At 39.1% G+C, this 16526-nt stretch overlaps 1 protein-coding gene across 2 annotated transcripts in view; it reads left to right on the top strand.

Moving 5' to 3' along the window:
* RMDN2 (regulator of microtubule dynamics 2) overlaps window positions 1-16036 on the top strand; it is a 48751-nt gene extending 32715 nt beyond the window's left edge. Inside the window, exons 8-11 of one of the 2 annotated variants that reach the window (XM_080408942.1) lie at window positions 2923-3021; window positions 4775-4828; window positions 4918-4998; window positions 15334-16036. In XM_080408942.1, coding sequence (XP_080265068.1) covers window positions 2923-3021; window positions 4775-4828; window positions 4918-4998; window positions 15334-15387 — 288 coding nt within the window. In that variant the 3' untranslated portion in view covers window positions 15388-16036. The other variant, XM_080408943.1, reaches the window with a different exon arrangement.
* Window positions 16037-16526: the final 490 nt, after the last annotated feature.

Here is a 16526-nt window from a genome sequence, read left to right as displayed (position 1 = left end):
TGCATGTATATGTTTAGGGGAAAGGTATAATTTCCTGTTCATCTTTATTGCTCCAGGACGCAATTTTGTGTCTTTGTATAAAACAGGTCTTCTCCACTTGTCCCGCCTCGGTGATGGGGGAGTGCAGACTGACTCAGGTGGGGTGTGGTGAAGCTGTTGGGATGGGACTCACCTCACCTGTCTTTAGCCATCCACAAGGTATAACTGTCTGTGCTCCTTTTGTAGCTGAAGGAAAGACAGACGAGAGTGTCCATCCCTGGCTACTGTAGGCCAAGAGGAATTGCCCAGTGGGAATACCTCTCTCTGTATTGCCAGTGCAAGGAACCTGGACAACTCGCATAACTAGGCACTTCATTTATGGATGGCTAGAGTTAGCTGCAATGAATTCATCAAGCTAGTGGCATATAAGTCTGACTACTCAAAACATTACAGAACTCTCAGACTATCAGTGTAACAGTCACAAAGTATAATGCTGGAGCCAGTGCATGTTAAAGAAAACTCACTATTGTGCATACGTGCCTTTTGCTTTCAAACATTGTTTTAGGTTGGTGGGATTTGTAATGTAAAAATGGCCAAGTGCCTATATGTTTGGGCTTTTTAAAGTTTGAATAGTGCAAAGCAGCACCCAAGCCAGGCAAAATAAAGACTAAAACCTCAGTAAATCAGTTCTGATTAAATCTTGTAAGAAAACAAAACAACTGCCAGGAAGAAGTTGTGTTTTCAATGGGTAATTATAACTCCACATGGAAAAACTGCAATTTTGTTTCCTCGCTGTTGCATAACAGGAGACACGTGTGTGGTAATTGTATCTGTGAAGTGTACGTGTATCTCCAGGGTGTTGTGTGGTCTTGCAGAAAACAGTGTAAGCATATACATTCCTTACATTCCCTTTATTTCTGCCCCTCTGTAAGCTACCTCTATGTCTATATGATGGACCTCGAAATAGAGAAAACCCCTTCTTCTTCCAAGAATGGAGAATGCTGCAGGAGTGGATTGGTGTGAACAATACTTTTGCGAAAATTCTTTCAATATCTCTCACAGAATATATCTCAGAAACTATAGAGCAGCTAAAGAAATGAAATGTGTGAGGGAATTATATACATCGCTACAATGTGAAGGTTTAACCAGCATGCTGCAGCGTGTTACAGAGTGTGAAAGCACTGCAGTGAGGAGTGGGGAAACATCCTGTTGCTTCAATGAAGAACAACTCCGGGATTGCTGGAGAGCTTTTGTAAAAAACACTTAATTCCCTTAGAAGACGCTTCAAGAGTGGGATAAGTGAAAGAAAGAGGGTGGAAAAAAGCTTTTTTTTTTTCTTAATATTGTTTCTCTCTGGAATATAATTTTTAGTGGTTTTGTGTGAAAGACTTAGTGACGGCATTTAACAAATAAGGCATTGGACCCTGCTGAACAACCAGCAGGACTGGATGAGGATGCCTTCTGTCTCCAAGCAGTGTTGCTCTTATGTAGCTAGAGTAATTGGGGCCAGATGGAAAACATGGTTCTGTGTGTTTTCCTGTTGCGTGCTGGCCTGTATTTGTACTCTTTGCAATGGTATTTTTAGGGCAGTTTGCAGCAAGAAATACGTAGAGCTTGATGTCTGTTCAAGAGAGAAGCATTCTGGTTGATGACTGTGGGTAGTTATGGGTGGATGGATTTTTATATTTTACCATGATTAACTGACATCTACTGGATAATTGCTGGATTTAGCTGGAGAGGGCGGGGGAAGCAGCAACAGCCCTGAAGAGATTGAGAAGCCAGGGAGTGAAGCAGGAATAATCTACAGCTATCCAAAACGATTTTAATTTTTACAGCAGTAGGACAGACTTGAATTCAAGGCTCAACTCTGTTCTTTGAATTGCAGCTCCCTCTGAAAAAGAGATGTCCCTGTGTGACTTACATTTCACCTCCAGGTCTCCAGTGAGAGGTTCTCTTTCTTTGCCTGTATATATCCTTTCTCTGTGTTGCCTCTGCATAGACCAGGCCAGAAATTTCTAGGAAACCATAGAACCTTGGGGTTTAGCATTTATAAACTCATCTGTACTCTGTGACAGGAGCCATCGGTGCTGTGGTTTAAATACCGATGTGAAGGAATAAAGTCCTGACTTTTCTTTATGGATGTAGTAGATGTGTCCGAAGGAGGGTGGCTTCACTTCTCCATTTAAACAGGCTCCAGTCTGCCATCGCATTTCTTAGCAGCTCCATCCTTTGTTAGAGATGTGAGGTGTATTCTGCCAGGTTAGGTGATGGAGCCGAGTACCTTACGGCAGTAACCAGAGCAGTTTCTGTCAGTATATGTCAGGGAGGAAGTCACGTACGTTGTGTGGCCATGTGACAGTTCCCTGAAGTCCTTTTATAGCAGCCCATCTTCCTGAAAGGGAAGGTCTTTGGCAAGTCCTACTTGTCAGATTTTCAGAGGAAAAATTGAAGCCTATTTCTGAACAGTGGTTGTTGCCAGCTTTCATGTGACAAAGGAACTTGTTTGCAAGCGCCAAAAGCACTCACATTTTGACTGTAGCAACAGCTTTTCATAACACTGAAAAGTAGTCAAGTACATGAACTATCATGCTAAGCTGTATGTCTCATGAAAACCTTTTAAAGTTTTAAAGCACTGTTTATAGCTGTAGGTTTTAAAATATGCCGAGGTCTTATGAAACCTAAACTGTACTTTAAGCTTTGTACATTGGAATAATCTCATATCAGTGATGTTGTGTTTTATCATGTGTTTCTTAATCTGTACAATACCTGTTAAGAGAAACTAAAATCTAAAAGGCTGTGCTTTGAGCTGGCAAATTGAGAGTATAAAACGTTCTTTTGCAAAATAAGTTGTATTAGTACAGTGGCACAGGGCAGTATTTACTCCAAAACTGAGAAGCAACGCTAAAGACTTTTGATTTTTTTATTATTTCATTATCATTATAGGTAGCTCAGTTGTCTTGGATTGAAAAGAAAGTAGCTACTGCTCTCTTTGGGACTCCACCAACTTCAACAGTAGAAGAAGCATTGCAGAATTTCCTTAAGGTAAGTCCTAGCCAAGGGTTTCCCTGTGTGACTGTTTACCAGCTGCTATATGTCACATATATATATATGCTACATATACTGTTGTCAAGATGTCTGCTCAACAGATCAGTAGCTATAAATCCAGGGCGCTCTTACATACCACAGAACTCTCTACTGAAAGACTTTCTCTTTTCTATTTTGAAATTAGTTTGGAGATGAGTGGGTAGCACCTTTCTTCTCTTTCTTTAGTTTTAGGGAATTCTGCAATGACTTGACATGGTTAATAGTTATTGGATTTAATGTGAGATGGATATAGATAAGTTACTTATGTCATTGAAACAAATTAACCATAGCAGTAACCGATGATTTGCCCTTTTCTGCAAGAAGGTTAACAAGGAAGGCAAGGCAAGGAAAACTTTGACATTGTGACACTTCTCTTTTTCTGATCTGAAGCTCTTTTAGTTGCATTTCAATAGAAACCTTTCTTGTTTGTGGAGATGAAATTATCTTCGTAGTGAAGTGGAAAAGAAAGCTCTGTCATATAGGTCCATGTTCCTGGGCATTCTACTTGAATGCACAGTTTTTTTAATAAACCTGTCTTTCAGTGTCTTTCATATGAATCATTTCTACTTCTGGAGCTGAAAAATACAAGTTTTTCACTTGACTGAATTCAAAGCATAAACTTCTGTCATTGCAATTACTTTCAGACAATTTCTCAAAGGAATTGGACAAGCATATTTTCTTCACTATCAGAAGTGCTTGTTTTCTTTGTTCTTAATCTGTTTAAAGATGGAATGATCTCCTGAATTTTCGACAATACAATATGTTGCCATTTTCCCAGTTTAAGAGATTTTTATCTTTAAGGTCAAACTCCAAAGGTGGTAGAAACAATTTGAAATGTTCACTTTAGCTTCAGGGCATTTTGTGGTGAGCTGAAGAGTGACTGTGGTTTTAGGTCATCTTCTGCAACAAAAATTAAATTACTGTCTAAAAGGCAACTGTTTGGGTTTCTTTTTCAGTTGTTTGATAATACACAGTTGTGGTAAAAGCAGCATTGTTTTGTTCTAAGGATTACAGCTACTATAAATTTCACTGATGTTATTTTTCTCTCCCAAAAGCTGTTTGTTGATTAAAGCCGCTTCTTGGTTAGTAGCTAATTGGTAAACACTTTTACTCATCTTTCAAGCTTCTACATCCTTGATATCTTTTAAGAGGAAGACAATCCTGAACTTTTTTAATGACCTGAACTTTTCAGGGGATGGTAATATGAAAAGAAAGGTGAACACAGAATTGGTTCTGCGAAAGAAAAATAATTACAAAGTTGATGAATACAGTTCATTACAAATTACACAAAGTGTGAGTGGTTGGTTGCTTGCTTGTTTATTTTTATGATGAGGAAATAAATATTAATAATCTAGAGAGAACAGTGTCTTCCAGCCCACTGTGTAAGTGAATTAATCCAATAGATACTCTGTAGAATGATCTGGTATCTTTAAAAAGCACTTAGGGAGAGGGGAGAGCAAGCAGTACCAAACATTTTTACCTGTTCAATATCAGCACCTTATGTGCCAGGTTTAGTGTTTGAGTTTTGGATGTTCTTTTTTTCTTGCATTTGTTTTGAAGTGCTAAGCAGACTGCGGTGCACATGGTAGGGATGATTCAGTCTGATATTTGAGGAAGCTTAGTGCATTGCTAAAAATGTTATGCAGACCACATAAATCTCATCACACAAGTTTTATGTCTATTTTCTTTCCTGTTTTTTTTTATTACTTAGGCTGAAGAAATGCATCCAGGATATTCCAAATGCAATTATGTGTATTTGGCAAAGGTAACCAAGTTCTTTTTAAAAATAATGATTTGTAGACTCTGGTATTCTTACAGTGGTCTGATTGGAAACAAAATGTTTTTTCTTCTCAGTGCTATAAAGATCTTGGCCAGAGAAATAATGCACTGAAGTACTGTGATTCTGCGCTGTCAATTCTCTCAGTTAGTAATGAGGTGGGTATCAAGAGTGATAACTTGTTCTCTTGTGACACTGTCATCTCTTGGCACCCATTGTTGCACTGTCAGTAATAACGTAATGTTTTGCTTTTTCCTCTGAACACAGAACCTTCCTTTTTCCTCCACTCTAGGTTGGCTCATTACAGTTGTCTGTATCAACAGCTTTAAAAAAAAATATCTTTGTTTGGGGAACTGTCAGGGACTTGTCTGTGTCAGAGGCTGTCAGAAATTGAATCACACTCTTTGTAATTCCACCCATTTCATTAGACTATCTTAAACATAAGCAGTTGAGTGTGTCACTCTAGCTGTGCTGAAATTTTGCCCCAGACCTATTTTTCTCAGTTGAAAGCATTCTGAATTTTTGTCCCACAGTCTGTATTGCTGCTCCAGAAAGCCTCGGGTTTGTGATTCTTGTCAAGACCCCCAGTGCAGTGCGTTAGCTATAGCAGAGGTAGATGAGTTATTCAAGATTGCCTTTGTCTTCAACTGCAGTGCAGTTAAGGAGGCACAATTCTTCCAGTTACATCTGCTGGAACATAGTTTATTTTATTCTAAGAGATTATTAGATTCTTTGTTATGCCCTTTAGAGTATTTTTAGAATGTGGACGCAAAATTTCTACAGATACTTGAGAGATTTTAAGTGATTTAATTTCTCAAATATAAACCAAGTCATGGCAAGAAAATTCACTCTGATCTCATGTAGAAGCAAGCTCCATAATTACCGACCTACGACTGGAAATGTCTTACCATCCTAGAGCGTGACAAGTTCAAACCTGAGCTTTGTCAGCCTAAGGGACCCTCTTTGAGCACAGCAGATGTGGTAGCGAGAGAGGGGTGATTCCAGAGACGAATTGGCCTTATCCCATTTAATTCTTTGAAGTTCAGGAAAAAGACCATTAAATAGCTCTGTAACTTGATTGACAATAAACATGTTAGTGCTCCACATACAGCATTTATGTCAAGTGTTCCTGCTGGGAAGAAAGACCACTGCATGCCTCACCAGCAGCTGCTCCTGGGTGGCCTCTATTTTTGGCCCAAGTTATAGTATGTACCAATCCTAAATTAAGCAATCGTTGCTTAAGTTCAGTCTTTCTTTAAATATGTATTGATACAGATATGACATTAATAATCTCTTGACTCTGCTTCATTCTTTGCTTCCTGTTGAAATGTACCTTCAGCTTGCCTATTACAGAACATAGGAAAGACTGCTGTAAATTATCCATTATTCGGTACCTTACATCTTTGCATGGAAGTAGGACCAATGGCGTAAGGGAGGGAGCATACAACTGAAATTGCTTGAACTCAGCCTGTTTTGTATATATCAGTACTGACTGTGCTGGTGAATTTTTTGTTTTTCCTGTATTCAACTTGCTACAGGCCAGGTGATCTTGCAATGAACTGGAAAATTGCAAACAAACATATATCGCAGAAACTTCTGGCGGGCAGAAGACTGCCTGTGTTTAGTAAACTGGAAGTCATTCAACATATTCATAAAGACTCCTTGAAAAAGTATAGAGATGGCGTAGATTGGGATTCATCTTTCATAACAATAGCTGCAGAAGATTTTGTGACCAAAGGTAGTAGCTGAGGCTCCCCCTGCACTCAGAGGAGAGAGAGGTGCATCAGGTGCCCCATCCTGCCTCTCTGTCCCATGATGGCAGAGACTGGATGTGAAGGTATGTGCAAGATGTGTACCTGAGACACCCAGCTGCTAGATTGTGCAGTTAATGAGTGGTGAATCTTGCCTCTGAAGTCCTGTGTCTTCAGCCTAAACGTGAGCTGGAGTTCAGTGCATCCTGGGCCACCTGGAGGGGCTTAGTCCGTGGTAAAAGGAATGCCCCATCACATTTCTGAAGTACGGGCAGACCTGAGGAGGAGGGGGAACTCTGAGGTGAGAGCAGGAATTCAGGAGCAGTTTGAGGGGTGGGTGGGTGGGTGTATTCTGGCAAGCAGGGTGGAGATGAGAAAAGAATGACACTGGTATGTGAGCAGAACAAAGAGCAGCAAATGGGCCCCAAAAATCCTCTGTCCCTCTGAAAAGGACAGATGATTTGTCCTCTTCTGTTTTGACTAATTCTATAGATATCACAGATTTTTCTGCTTTGTCTTGTTTACTTGTGATGTGTTTTGAGTTAAGTTTAGAAAAAAAAGTCCAGGAAAGTATGGCATTGGAGCAAGAGTGTGTAATTCAATTAAAAAAAAAAAAAAAAAAAGGCAGTCAGCACAAGGTAAAACCAAGTGCATGCTGAAAGGAATTACTATAAAATGGAGATCTGGAACACAAACTGTGCTGATGCTAACTGTTACCTCAAGTCCCGTCTGAATTGGAATATTACATGTTGTTTTGGTTATTGTGTTAGAGAAAGACTGTGACGGATTTGGGGGGGAAACATGTTGAAACTGAAGTGGTTCAGGTCTTGGAGAAATAACATTTAGTCAGGTTGGTTTAAGAGAGGGAAAAGACTGGAGTAAGACAAAAGAGACAGTAATAAAGGGATGCTGATAAAGTGCCTGAATTGACGACAGTGCTGTAAAAGGTGGGGTTCATGGTCTGAAAAAGAAAACGCAGGACAGCAGCAGTCTGAGGATTTCTTTCAGTTTGCCACAGCACAGTGTCTCGAGGTTGTCAGAAGCGTGGTATGTTGTCACAGTCATGTGAAACCCATCATTCCCAAGTGTAATCATAGTTTCTCATGTGAATTTTCTCTCTTTCTTCAGGCAGGGGAATTCCTTTATTGTTTTTAAACATTGGCTCCCACTGAGAAACAAGTATATATATAAAGGCATAAAATCAGGCCCAGACTGAGAGAGAGAGCTGCTGGAAAGGTGCCACACTGAGGAAATGTATAGTATTTCACGATACAAATTATCCTGCAGCATAAGTATGAAAAATAATAGTAGACAATGGTTTAGGTTTTGTTACTGCTGCACATCCACAGTTTCCAGTGACTTCAGGGGGAACCAGAGGTGCTCGGCATCAGTAAAATAGCCAATAGCTTATTTTAATCCTCAGGTCAAAATCTCAGCTTGTCTAACTCAGGGCACTTCTTTGACACTTTGTCTAGAATTCATTTCGTGTCACATTTCAAGTTAAGGGAGATGATTTTTGTCTTGAATATTGTATCGCATCCAAATAGCCCTTCTGTGCCTCTGTTCTATCACTCGCAGAATATGCTTTTAATTGAAGGGGTAGAGAGGCTTCCAAACAGAGATAATTCTAGTTAAAGAAAAAAAAATAAAAATCTGATGGCCAGGTTCAACTCTATTATGAACCTAAAAAAAGATACCAAAGAAATCATAAAAGAAGAGACAAGTTCTAATGGAACAACTCCTGTAAGTCCTGATACCAGTTTTTAAAAACAGTTTGGCATGTTTTTAACTGATCGGTCTATGCATTTTTTTATTTTGAAAGGAAATGCAGGAGATTTGGTGCAAATTACATCCGAAACCGAAACTGATGTTACAGTACTACTTTAGAGACCTTCCCCTTTATCCTCTAAACAAAAACCTTCAATGAATTATATGGTCCTTCCTTGGCCATAAATACTGTCATACTGTAGAGTTGGTACTTCACTGCTGGAGGTGCATGAGACATTAAATTGTTCTGCTTTTCTCTGGTGGCCGTCCAGGTGGATAACCTCAGGGTCCTGGGAAACATTCACCCCTTCAGTAAAAGAGATCCTAATGTTCAGGGCTGCTGTGAGTTACTGTAAAGTGTGTAACAGCTGCTCTGTTTATCTAGTAGATGTTGTATTACCCTTACTGAGACTTATTACTTTGTAGTGTGCTCAAAGCCTTGTTGAGTGTGGCTACATGAAGGGCTGTCGAAACCAGATGTGGTGGACTACTGTGATGGAAACAAATGACTTCTTTAAATTTGAGGAGAAAAATGTAATTTGAATTTGAAAACACAAGCATTTGTCTTGCATATAAAAAAACCCCCCAAAACGTGTGTGTGTGTGCGCTTGATTAAACACATACCACTTTGCATGTAAGGGGAATAAGACACTAATTTCTTGTTTATAACAGAGATTGTTGGATATTTTCAAGGCTGGAACTTGTAGAAAATTAAAGTCTTGATGTAGGATTATAAAATGTAATAGTAAAGAAATTATTTCTTCTTGTATCTGGAGATGAGCATGGGCATGAGAGTGAACTCCATGCTTGTAGGACCAGTAAGCTCACCATAAGGGATTAACAGCCTAGCAGAGAAGGAGATTAAAATTTCAAGCTTCTGGTCTCTGTGACTTTTTTTGGAAAATGAATCTAAAAAGCAGCAGTGACATTACAAAAAATGTAGTTGAAGAAAAACCAAAGACAGCAAAGCAGGAAGAACACAAAGCAGATCTATTTGCACTGAAAGTTGCTGGAAGTCTTACTTGAAATGCAGATAAAAACTTCCCTGAAGCTGAGAATGTATTTTACAAAATTACTGGTGATTTTAAAAGAATAATATTAATTTCAAAAACACTCCCAGGAATTACAAATGAAGGCAATTCAGAGCTGAAATCAAGTGAGAGAGATATTAGTTATTACAGAAATTGACGGCATTTGCTTGTTACAGGTATGGAATGGCAGGAGGCAGAGATCGTTAAAGACTCTGCTTTCAGCCTCAGCGACATTTGAAACTCTAGAAAAGCCCATGTGGAGAAGGAGGTAAATGTAGTAATGGCTGTATGTTTACACAAGAATGCAGTTGCTGAGGAGAAATCACACTCATAAGATTTTCTTATATTTTTTTACATCACCATAATTGATCTCCCTGGTCATTAATTTACTTTTTAAATATTGTCTGTAAGGAAAAGAGTGGGAGTTACAGAGAGATGGAAGAGAGGGCGGAATATAAACTTTAGCACCCATCAGTTTTTCCTGTTAAAACAGACCATTTGTATATTTTGAACTTTCCACAACAGATTTTCCAAGAAATGCCTATTCCAGCCACCATAAATTGGTCGCATGTAGCAGACCTTGCTGTGATGTTTCCATCAGATCTCATTTGAAGCTGCTGTGGTAATCTATCCTTCTAAGTAAGAATTTGAGAAGAAAATGCAATTTCCTTTTGCTTTTAGTACAAATTGTGACTTGTTTGTGAAAAAACTTGCCATTGAAATTATGTGAATAATTTGGGTTAACCTTATAAAAAAGGTTTTTGTTTTCTCATCAAACAGAATGTTTTCTTCTCTCAACATCAGCAGCTCAATACAAAATGTCATTGTTTTCAGAGAATATTCGTTCATTTAGATTTTATGCACGTTTGTTCTCCAAATGCCAAGCAAAAGTCCATGGTGTTTCAATGACAAAATAATGGAAGTATCCAGATTTGTGTTCATTTTGAATTCTAGTCTATTGTTTTCCTGCTAATACTGTTTGTGGAGTTGAACAAGAATTTCCTAATAGCTACCACCAACCCAAAATAAGAGTATCTTTTGAATATACTTTAAAAAACTATTCCTTAATTAGTGATTTTGCTTACACCGAATATGAGTGCTTCAAGCTCGGTGAATGAGCCTTTTTAGAACTCATTAAAGAGATCAGATTTCAAACTGTAAAATGCTGCTAAAAATGAGACATTTGTAAATGAGCTGCTAAAAGAATTCAAGACCTCCTATATTTTAAAATATTTTGCACTTCAGAGAATACAGTGTATTTTTCTCTTAGTGATCAGACCGATTTGCTGTCTGCATGTTTTTGAAGTTCTTGCCAAAAGGTTTGTTTGCATTGTCTGCTTATTCTTTCTCCCCCTCTAAAAACGATTCCAAGAAATGATGAAGATATTTTTTTTAGTTCTGTACATAAGGATAAAGTCTATCCTGATAAGTAATGAGCTTATTATTGACTAGTTTATCATGAAGTATTCATTTCAACCTCTTATCAAAGGTTTCAGCACGGTTCTTAGTGCAGCAAGGCTGATCAACCCATGATTCCTCAACACGTGGAGCGTGTCTCCTCAGCGGGTGTGCTGGCGGTGCAGGGGCACACTGGGAGTAGGATTCAGGGAGGTGGTGGTGCAGTGCAGGATGAAGAGGTTCGCAACTGGTTTCTTACTTTTGTAGAGTAGCCGTGGAAAGTCAAGCTTCCAGGAGTTTGAAATATATTGTCTCAGAGTCAGTATACAGGGTGAGGGAAAGCCTCAACAGGCATCTTTCTGTAGGGGCTGTAACTGGGCTTGCTCATGTTCAAGCTGTTTCAGTGATGACTGCATGGAAGGAAGGGCTGTAGGTCCCATCGTGGTGGGGCCAGCAGCTGGACAGAAGGGGAATGTCTTAAACACCAAAGCTCCACATTGTGTACAGTGGTAAAAGGAAACCAGATTACAGGTGGAACTGTCTTTTAAGGTCTTAGAAAAGAACTAGTGGATAAAAAGGTTACGTGACTATTACTTATTCTAAACTGAATTCTGTGATTTTGTAAGTTTTCAACTGGAGTCCTCGAACTAGCCGAACTATTATTCACAGTCTTATGGGTGTGAAAGAGTGTTTGTCCCTCTGCTAGAAGTATAATCAGAAAATGTGGAATTATTGTCAGCTACATATTTTAAAGCTGTGCCTGCCTTGATCCCAAAACTTGTGACATACAGCAGTCATACAGAAGGTTGCAAGTGGATGATTGCATTGGTTTATTGGAATATCTAAGGGGAAAAACAGTATTATGCAATTGTATGCAAATTAATGCCTACTACAGTCACACCATCTGTGACAATCTACCATGAAACTGAGAAGGGATAGCATATAGCTTCATACGATTTATATTGTGCACAAGAGCTATTACTCTTTAATTAATGATCCTTGTGCATGTTTGGAAGTCTCTTCTGTTACAGTCCAGGATTTCTCCTGCAGCTGTGAAGGAATGATACAACTGTACCCAAAAGCAGGAGTGGCTCTGAGCACCTCATTGCCGTTACGGCGTATCAGAGTACGGCTTTGGACCACCCTTGCAGCCCAGCTCTTTTAATGTACCAGGCAGCCCCTCTGACTGCAGCGAAACCCTACAGGATGCATGTCAGCTTGGGATTTGGCAGTGGTTGCACACAATCATGTTATAGTTGGCTGGTGTAACCATTTTGGTTGTGGTCATGGGGGTGTATCATTCTCTGTTGACAGCTGGGGCTTTGTCAACAAGTGCACACATGTGCAGTGCCGGGTTGGGTGTTTTTAGGGCATAAGGAAACAATTAGCAGAAATGGAAGGTAAAATCATTATCTTCCAGTCTCTGCTTTAATGGCAGTTTAATTTTTACATGCACATTTATATGTGTATGTCTGTGTGTATATATATTTATCAGTATTTTTTTTCAGCAGAAATTAACTGTCAAAATGTGGGCTATCTCCAGTTAAGCCAACATTCCTTTTTTCCCACCAGCTCTCTCTTCTGCTCTTGTGTTCAACTCCCTCTCTTCCCTTGTTCAGTCCCTGGCCTCCCAGGTCTTTTTTTCCTGTGCATATCCCCTGTGGATGATGAAACATAAAAGAAAAGCAACTAAATAGGAAGAGGGGAAAATACAGTCACTCATCCTGTAATTTGAATAGCTTTTGTGTAGCACTTTGCAGAACATTTTGAACTCGTATTCAACTCTGAAAACGATATGAGAAGTGTTTAATAAGTAAGCCTTGACAGTAGAAAATCAAGGTTGAAAATGGCTGTTTTCAGTCAGTGCTGAACTAAGCCTCAGGGTGAACAAATGGGACTGACATAAATATATTGCATTCCTCCTACAGCTTGCACCTCTTCCTTTCCCTGCTGTGCTCTAAAGGAAGATCAAAGCCTTCCTGCCTTTAAAAAAAAACAAACACCAAAAACCCCAAAAGCCAACCTTATTGTTCATTTTGAGAAAGCCACAGGCCCTAAAATCAATGAGGAAGAGAGTTGGCCAAATACAAGATTTATGGCTTTGTCTTCCTACTAACAGTCAAGCTTTGGGTATTAATGAAGTTTTCACCCTTAAACCTGGAGACTGGTACACTGAACAGAGCTGTGGCTTCTCTCTCCTTTTAGTGTCACACACTTGGGTCTGGAAGGACTCTGTCCACAGGTGATGTAATAGTTCCCTTCACTCACCATTCCCAGCTTTGTTTTTAATGCCATTACTGATTTTTTTTCAGTGCTTTTGCCATCTGAGTTCTTACTATTGACTGGAAGCCACTGGCTGAATTAACATAGCCCATTAAGTAATTTGCAACTTTTACTGATGTAGTCTTGTTTAGAACTGGCAACCTAGAGGTAGGACTCTTTGTACATTTGCAGTTTCTTCTCCACCTAGTTCTTAGAACAGTCATGGGTTTATTTCATTCTTTTTCTTAAGCCCGGAGGAAGATTCAGGGAAGATTGCCCAATATGTCTGGGACCTTTGCAACTCATTAAAGCTTATTGCCTAATATAATCCTTTGCTTCTAAGGAGAGAGACAATTATACAAAATTGTTTAGAGATATATTTTTTAAATGCTGTATCCTGAGAAGTGGGTAAAGAATCCCATCAACCCATGAAATGCTGAACACTGTTCAGGTATTAGAAAACCTGCATCTTTATCATTTTCGGCTTGGAAAAGTGTGAAAACTAGGACCAGATCCAATGAAACCTTTTTCGTTTTCTTCATACCATGGGACAATATCTGGCTTTTTACTTTTTTGTTTAATGGACTTTACAGTCATTTTCACAAGATGACCACAGTCAGTACAGAAAAGTGTATTTTCCCTGAATTAATCAACATATTGATACAAATTTTGAGTTTTCGAATTCTTGTTGAAAGCCACAGGCTGGTGCTCCAGGCAGCCTGTAGTGAGCGGGTAGTAAGGGGTGCTGAATTCAGTGTGACATTTCCTTCTGTTAAGAGTATTTTGGCAAGAGCTTACTGGCTTTGCTGTGTGTGCCTTTTAAGGCCTCTGATAAATGATTAGGCAGATAGTTTAGCCTATTGTTGCCAGTGGGAGCAAGGCAGCGACTCCAAGTGTCCAGCTAATGTATTAATGCCTTAATCCAGACCAATAATATAATGTATTTTGACGTGTCTGGCATATGGTTTCTATCATCTCAATATTCTTCTCTGTTCCTCCATGACATTATAGACAACTAACCAAAATAAAGAGAAGCAGGAATTTCTTCACCCGTAAAATGTATTTTAAAATGTCCTGTATTTTGTTCCAGCTCTTTGGTTGATTGGATAATGAAGTGATCCTGAAATTCAGTGATTACTTCACTGTCTGTCTATAGTATTTGCTTTCAGAATTGCCTATGGCATTATCTGGGAAAGAAATTCTGGTCTCTGTCATTAGAAGTACTTGCACAAAATTTGTGATGTGCAAGTGCTTTTCACTTGCACTGTAAAGTACACGCGGGTGCATGTACTGGGTGTTTGGACCCTCACCAGCCTGCAGGTATGAGGTGCTGACTTTCTAGAAATGTGGTTTTAAACCAAGGTGCATGTCACAAGCTGGAAGTTTTGCAGTGGCAAATGGATTATATCCAGGAGACGTTTCAAAAATAAGTAGAATAATGGAGGTTTTGTACTGCGGTTACACGTTCATATGCATGTGCCCCTTTCCAAACAGATTATATATGGAATAGCCAAAACATATGTCACTGGTTACCTGTGAAAGAGCCTGTGGGATGAGTTTAGTTTAAAGCCCCGTGCAAACTGTGCACTTAAACATCATCCTAAAAGGAGCCTTTCCCTTCTGTCCTAGGAGGTATAATATAGCGTTGGCTCTGGGCATAGCAGATTACTTGCCTCTTGTCCCCCCGTTGGCTCCACTCTGCTATGAGCCCAGTAGCATAGGCAGAGCCCACCAACACCAGTGTGGAAAATACCAAGGGTGTATGTAGTCAGTCCATGGTGGTTATTACAGGTAGGTATGGCTGTATGCACTGAAACCACAGTCTAACCTATGTCATTAATTACATTTCCCAGTGTTTTCTTGTTAACTGCATAATAAGTCATTAGCAAGCACCACAGAAATATCTTGAGGGAAAACTGCATGCAGTCGGGTTGCAAGATTGCGTAAAGATACAAGGCAAGGCAGTACTTTCTGCAAAGTACACCAATAGAAGTTACAGCCTAAGCTGAAAAGGCTTGCTGGTCTGTTGAGAAAGCTGTTTGTGGCTAACATTTTAAGTGCTTTAACAGAGCTGTAAAGAGAGCGCTGCCATCTGGCTCTTGTTTTCACTTCAAACTTTGTTTGCATTCACTGATGAATTAACTTACTATGCAGTCTTTACATTCTGTGGCCGTTGCAGTTGTGTGTTGTGTCTGTTGTTAGTAAAGAAATGTGGGTAGGCATGTAGGCAAATAGAAGGGATTTATCCTATCGAAGTTGATACACGATTGTCTGTTTCTTTCAGGATAAAGAGGCCCAGAAAGACTTAGAGGCTTTACTTCTCACACTGAAGCTGTGACACGTCGCACTTTTTAACTCTTCATGCTGTTATAAAGTTGCAAAACTAAAATGAGACATCTGTAGTGACTGGGAACTGCGACTGAATTCCAGCTAAGTCAATGGGAAAACTGTCATTGATTTTGGTTGGCTTGGATCGTGGCCTTTAAGCATCTGGCAATTGTGATATGAAAATGATGAATTAATTTTTGATTATTTATAATCTTGTACTGAAGTTTAATTTTAGATTGCTGACACTGTGAGTCTGATTCTCTGAACATGAAGTCCACTGCTGGCAATGGACATACTGGGGATTAGAATGCAAAATGCTTAAATTTCACTCTTTGAAAGATTAATCGACTAGTATGTGATGCCAGCATAGAATCGTGTGTAGCAAAAACAAACAAACAGATGTTTCTATAGTAAATTATATTTGTATCAACTAATTTGCACAGATCTGTACAGAAGAAAATCATGAATGTTTACGTTTACACATTTCTCTACTCTTATAAAATTAGTATCTTGTTAAAGAAAAAGCTGTTGCCTCTGCAGAGTTCTTTTTACTTTCCCTTTTGGGTTTACATGGAAATGTGAAAACTTTACAAATTAAATATTAAAGTTATATTTTATTTGTAACATCAAGTACAATATTAAAAATCAGACCAATGAAATCCAGTGGTTTAGATTAATCTGTTACAGCTGTGATGTTTAATGGATTTGTTACAGGATGTCCACAAGTTTGTGAATCCTAGCTCTTTCTCTTCAAACAGTTGCCTAGCATGGTAGCATCAGTGTGTCTTCAGAGGACCTAGTCCAGCATTTGATCGTCACTAACGTTTTATATCATCTCTATAACATAACCTGTACATAAAAATAAGCTAATTAGAGACCTACTACTTCTATCTGAGTGTGTAGGACAGCAAAGTTTCCAATAAAGTGGAACAGGTAAGGAAAGGATTTTGTTCACCAGTGGACCGATCCAGAATTCACCAAAGTCTGTAGAAGAATAAAGGCTAGTTTTCCAGTTTTCATTGGCTTTTAATTCAGGGTCTTAGTCTAGATGCAGGGAGTGTATCTGAAAGAAGTAAGCATTTCTGTTAAAGGAAATACAATTGGATAAGGGCAACTGTACATTCCCTTGACCTGTTTGATGCGTAAGAT

The sequence above is a fragment of the Falco punctatus genome (assembly GCF_963210335.1).
Source record: "Falco punctatus genome assembly, chromosome: 12".
In the NCBI taxonomy this organism is placed as follows: Eukaryota; Metazoa; Chordata; class Aves; order Falconiformes; family Falconidae; genus Falco; species Falco punctatus.
Note: the sequence above shows the minus strand (reverse complement) of the source record. Positions and strands in the feature narration are given on the sequence as shown.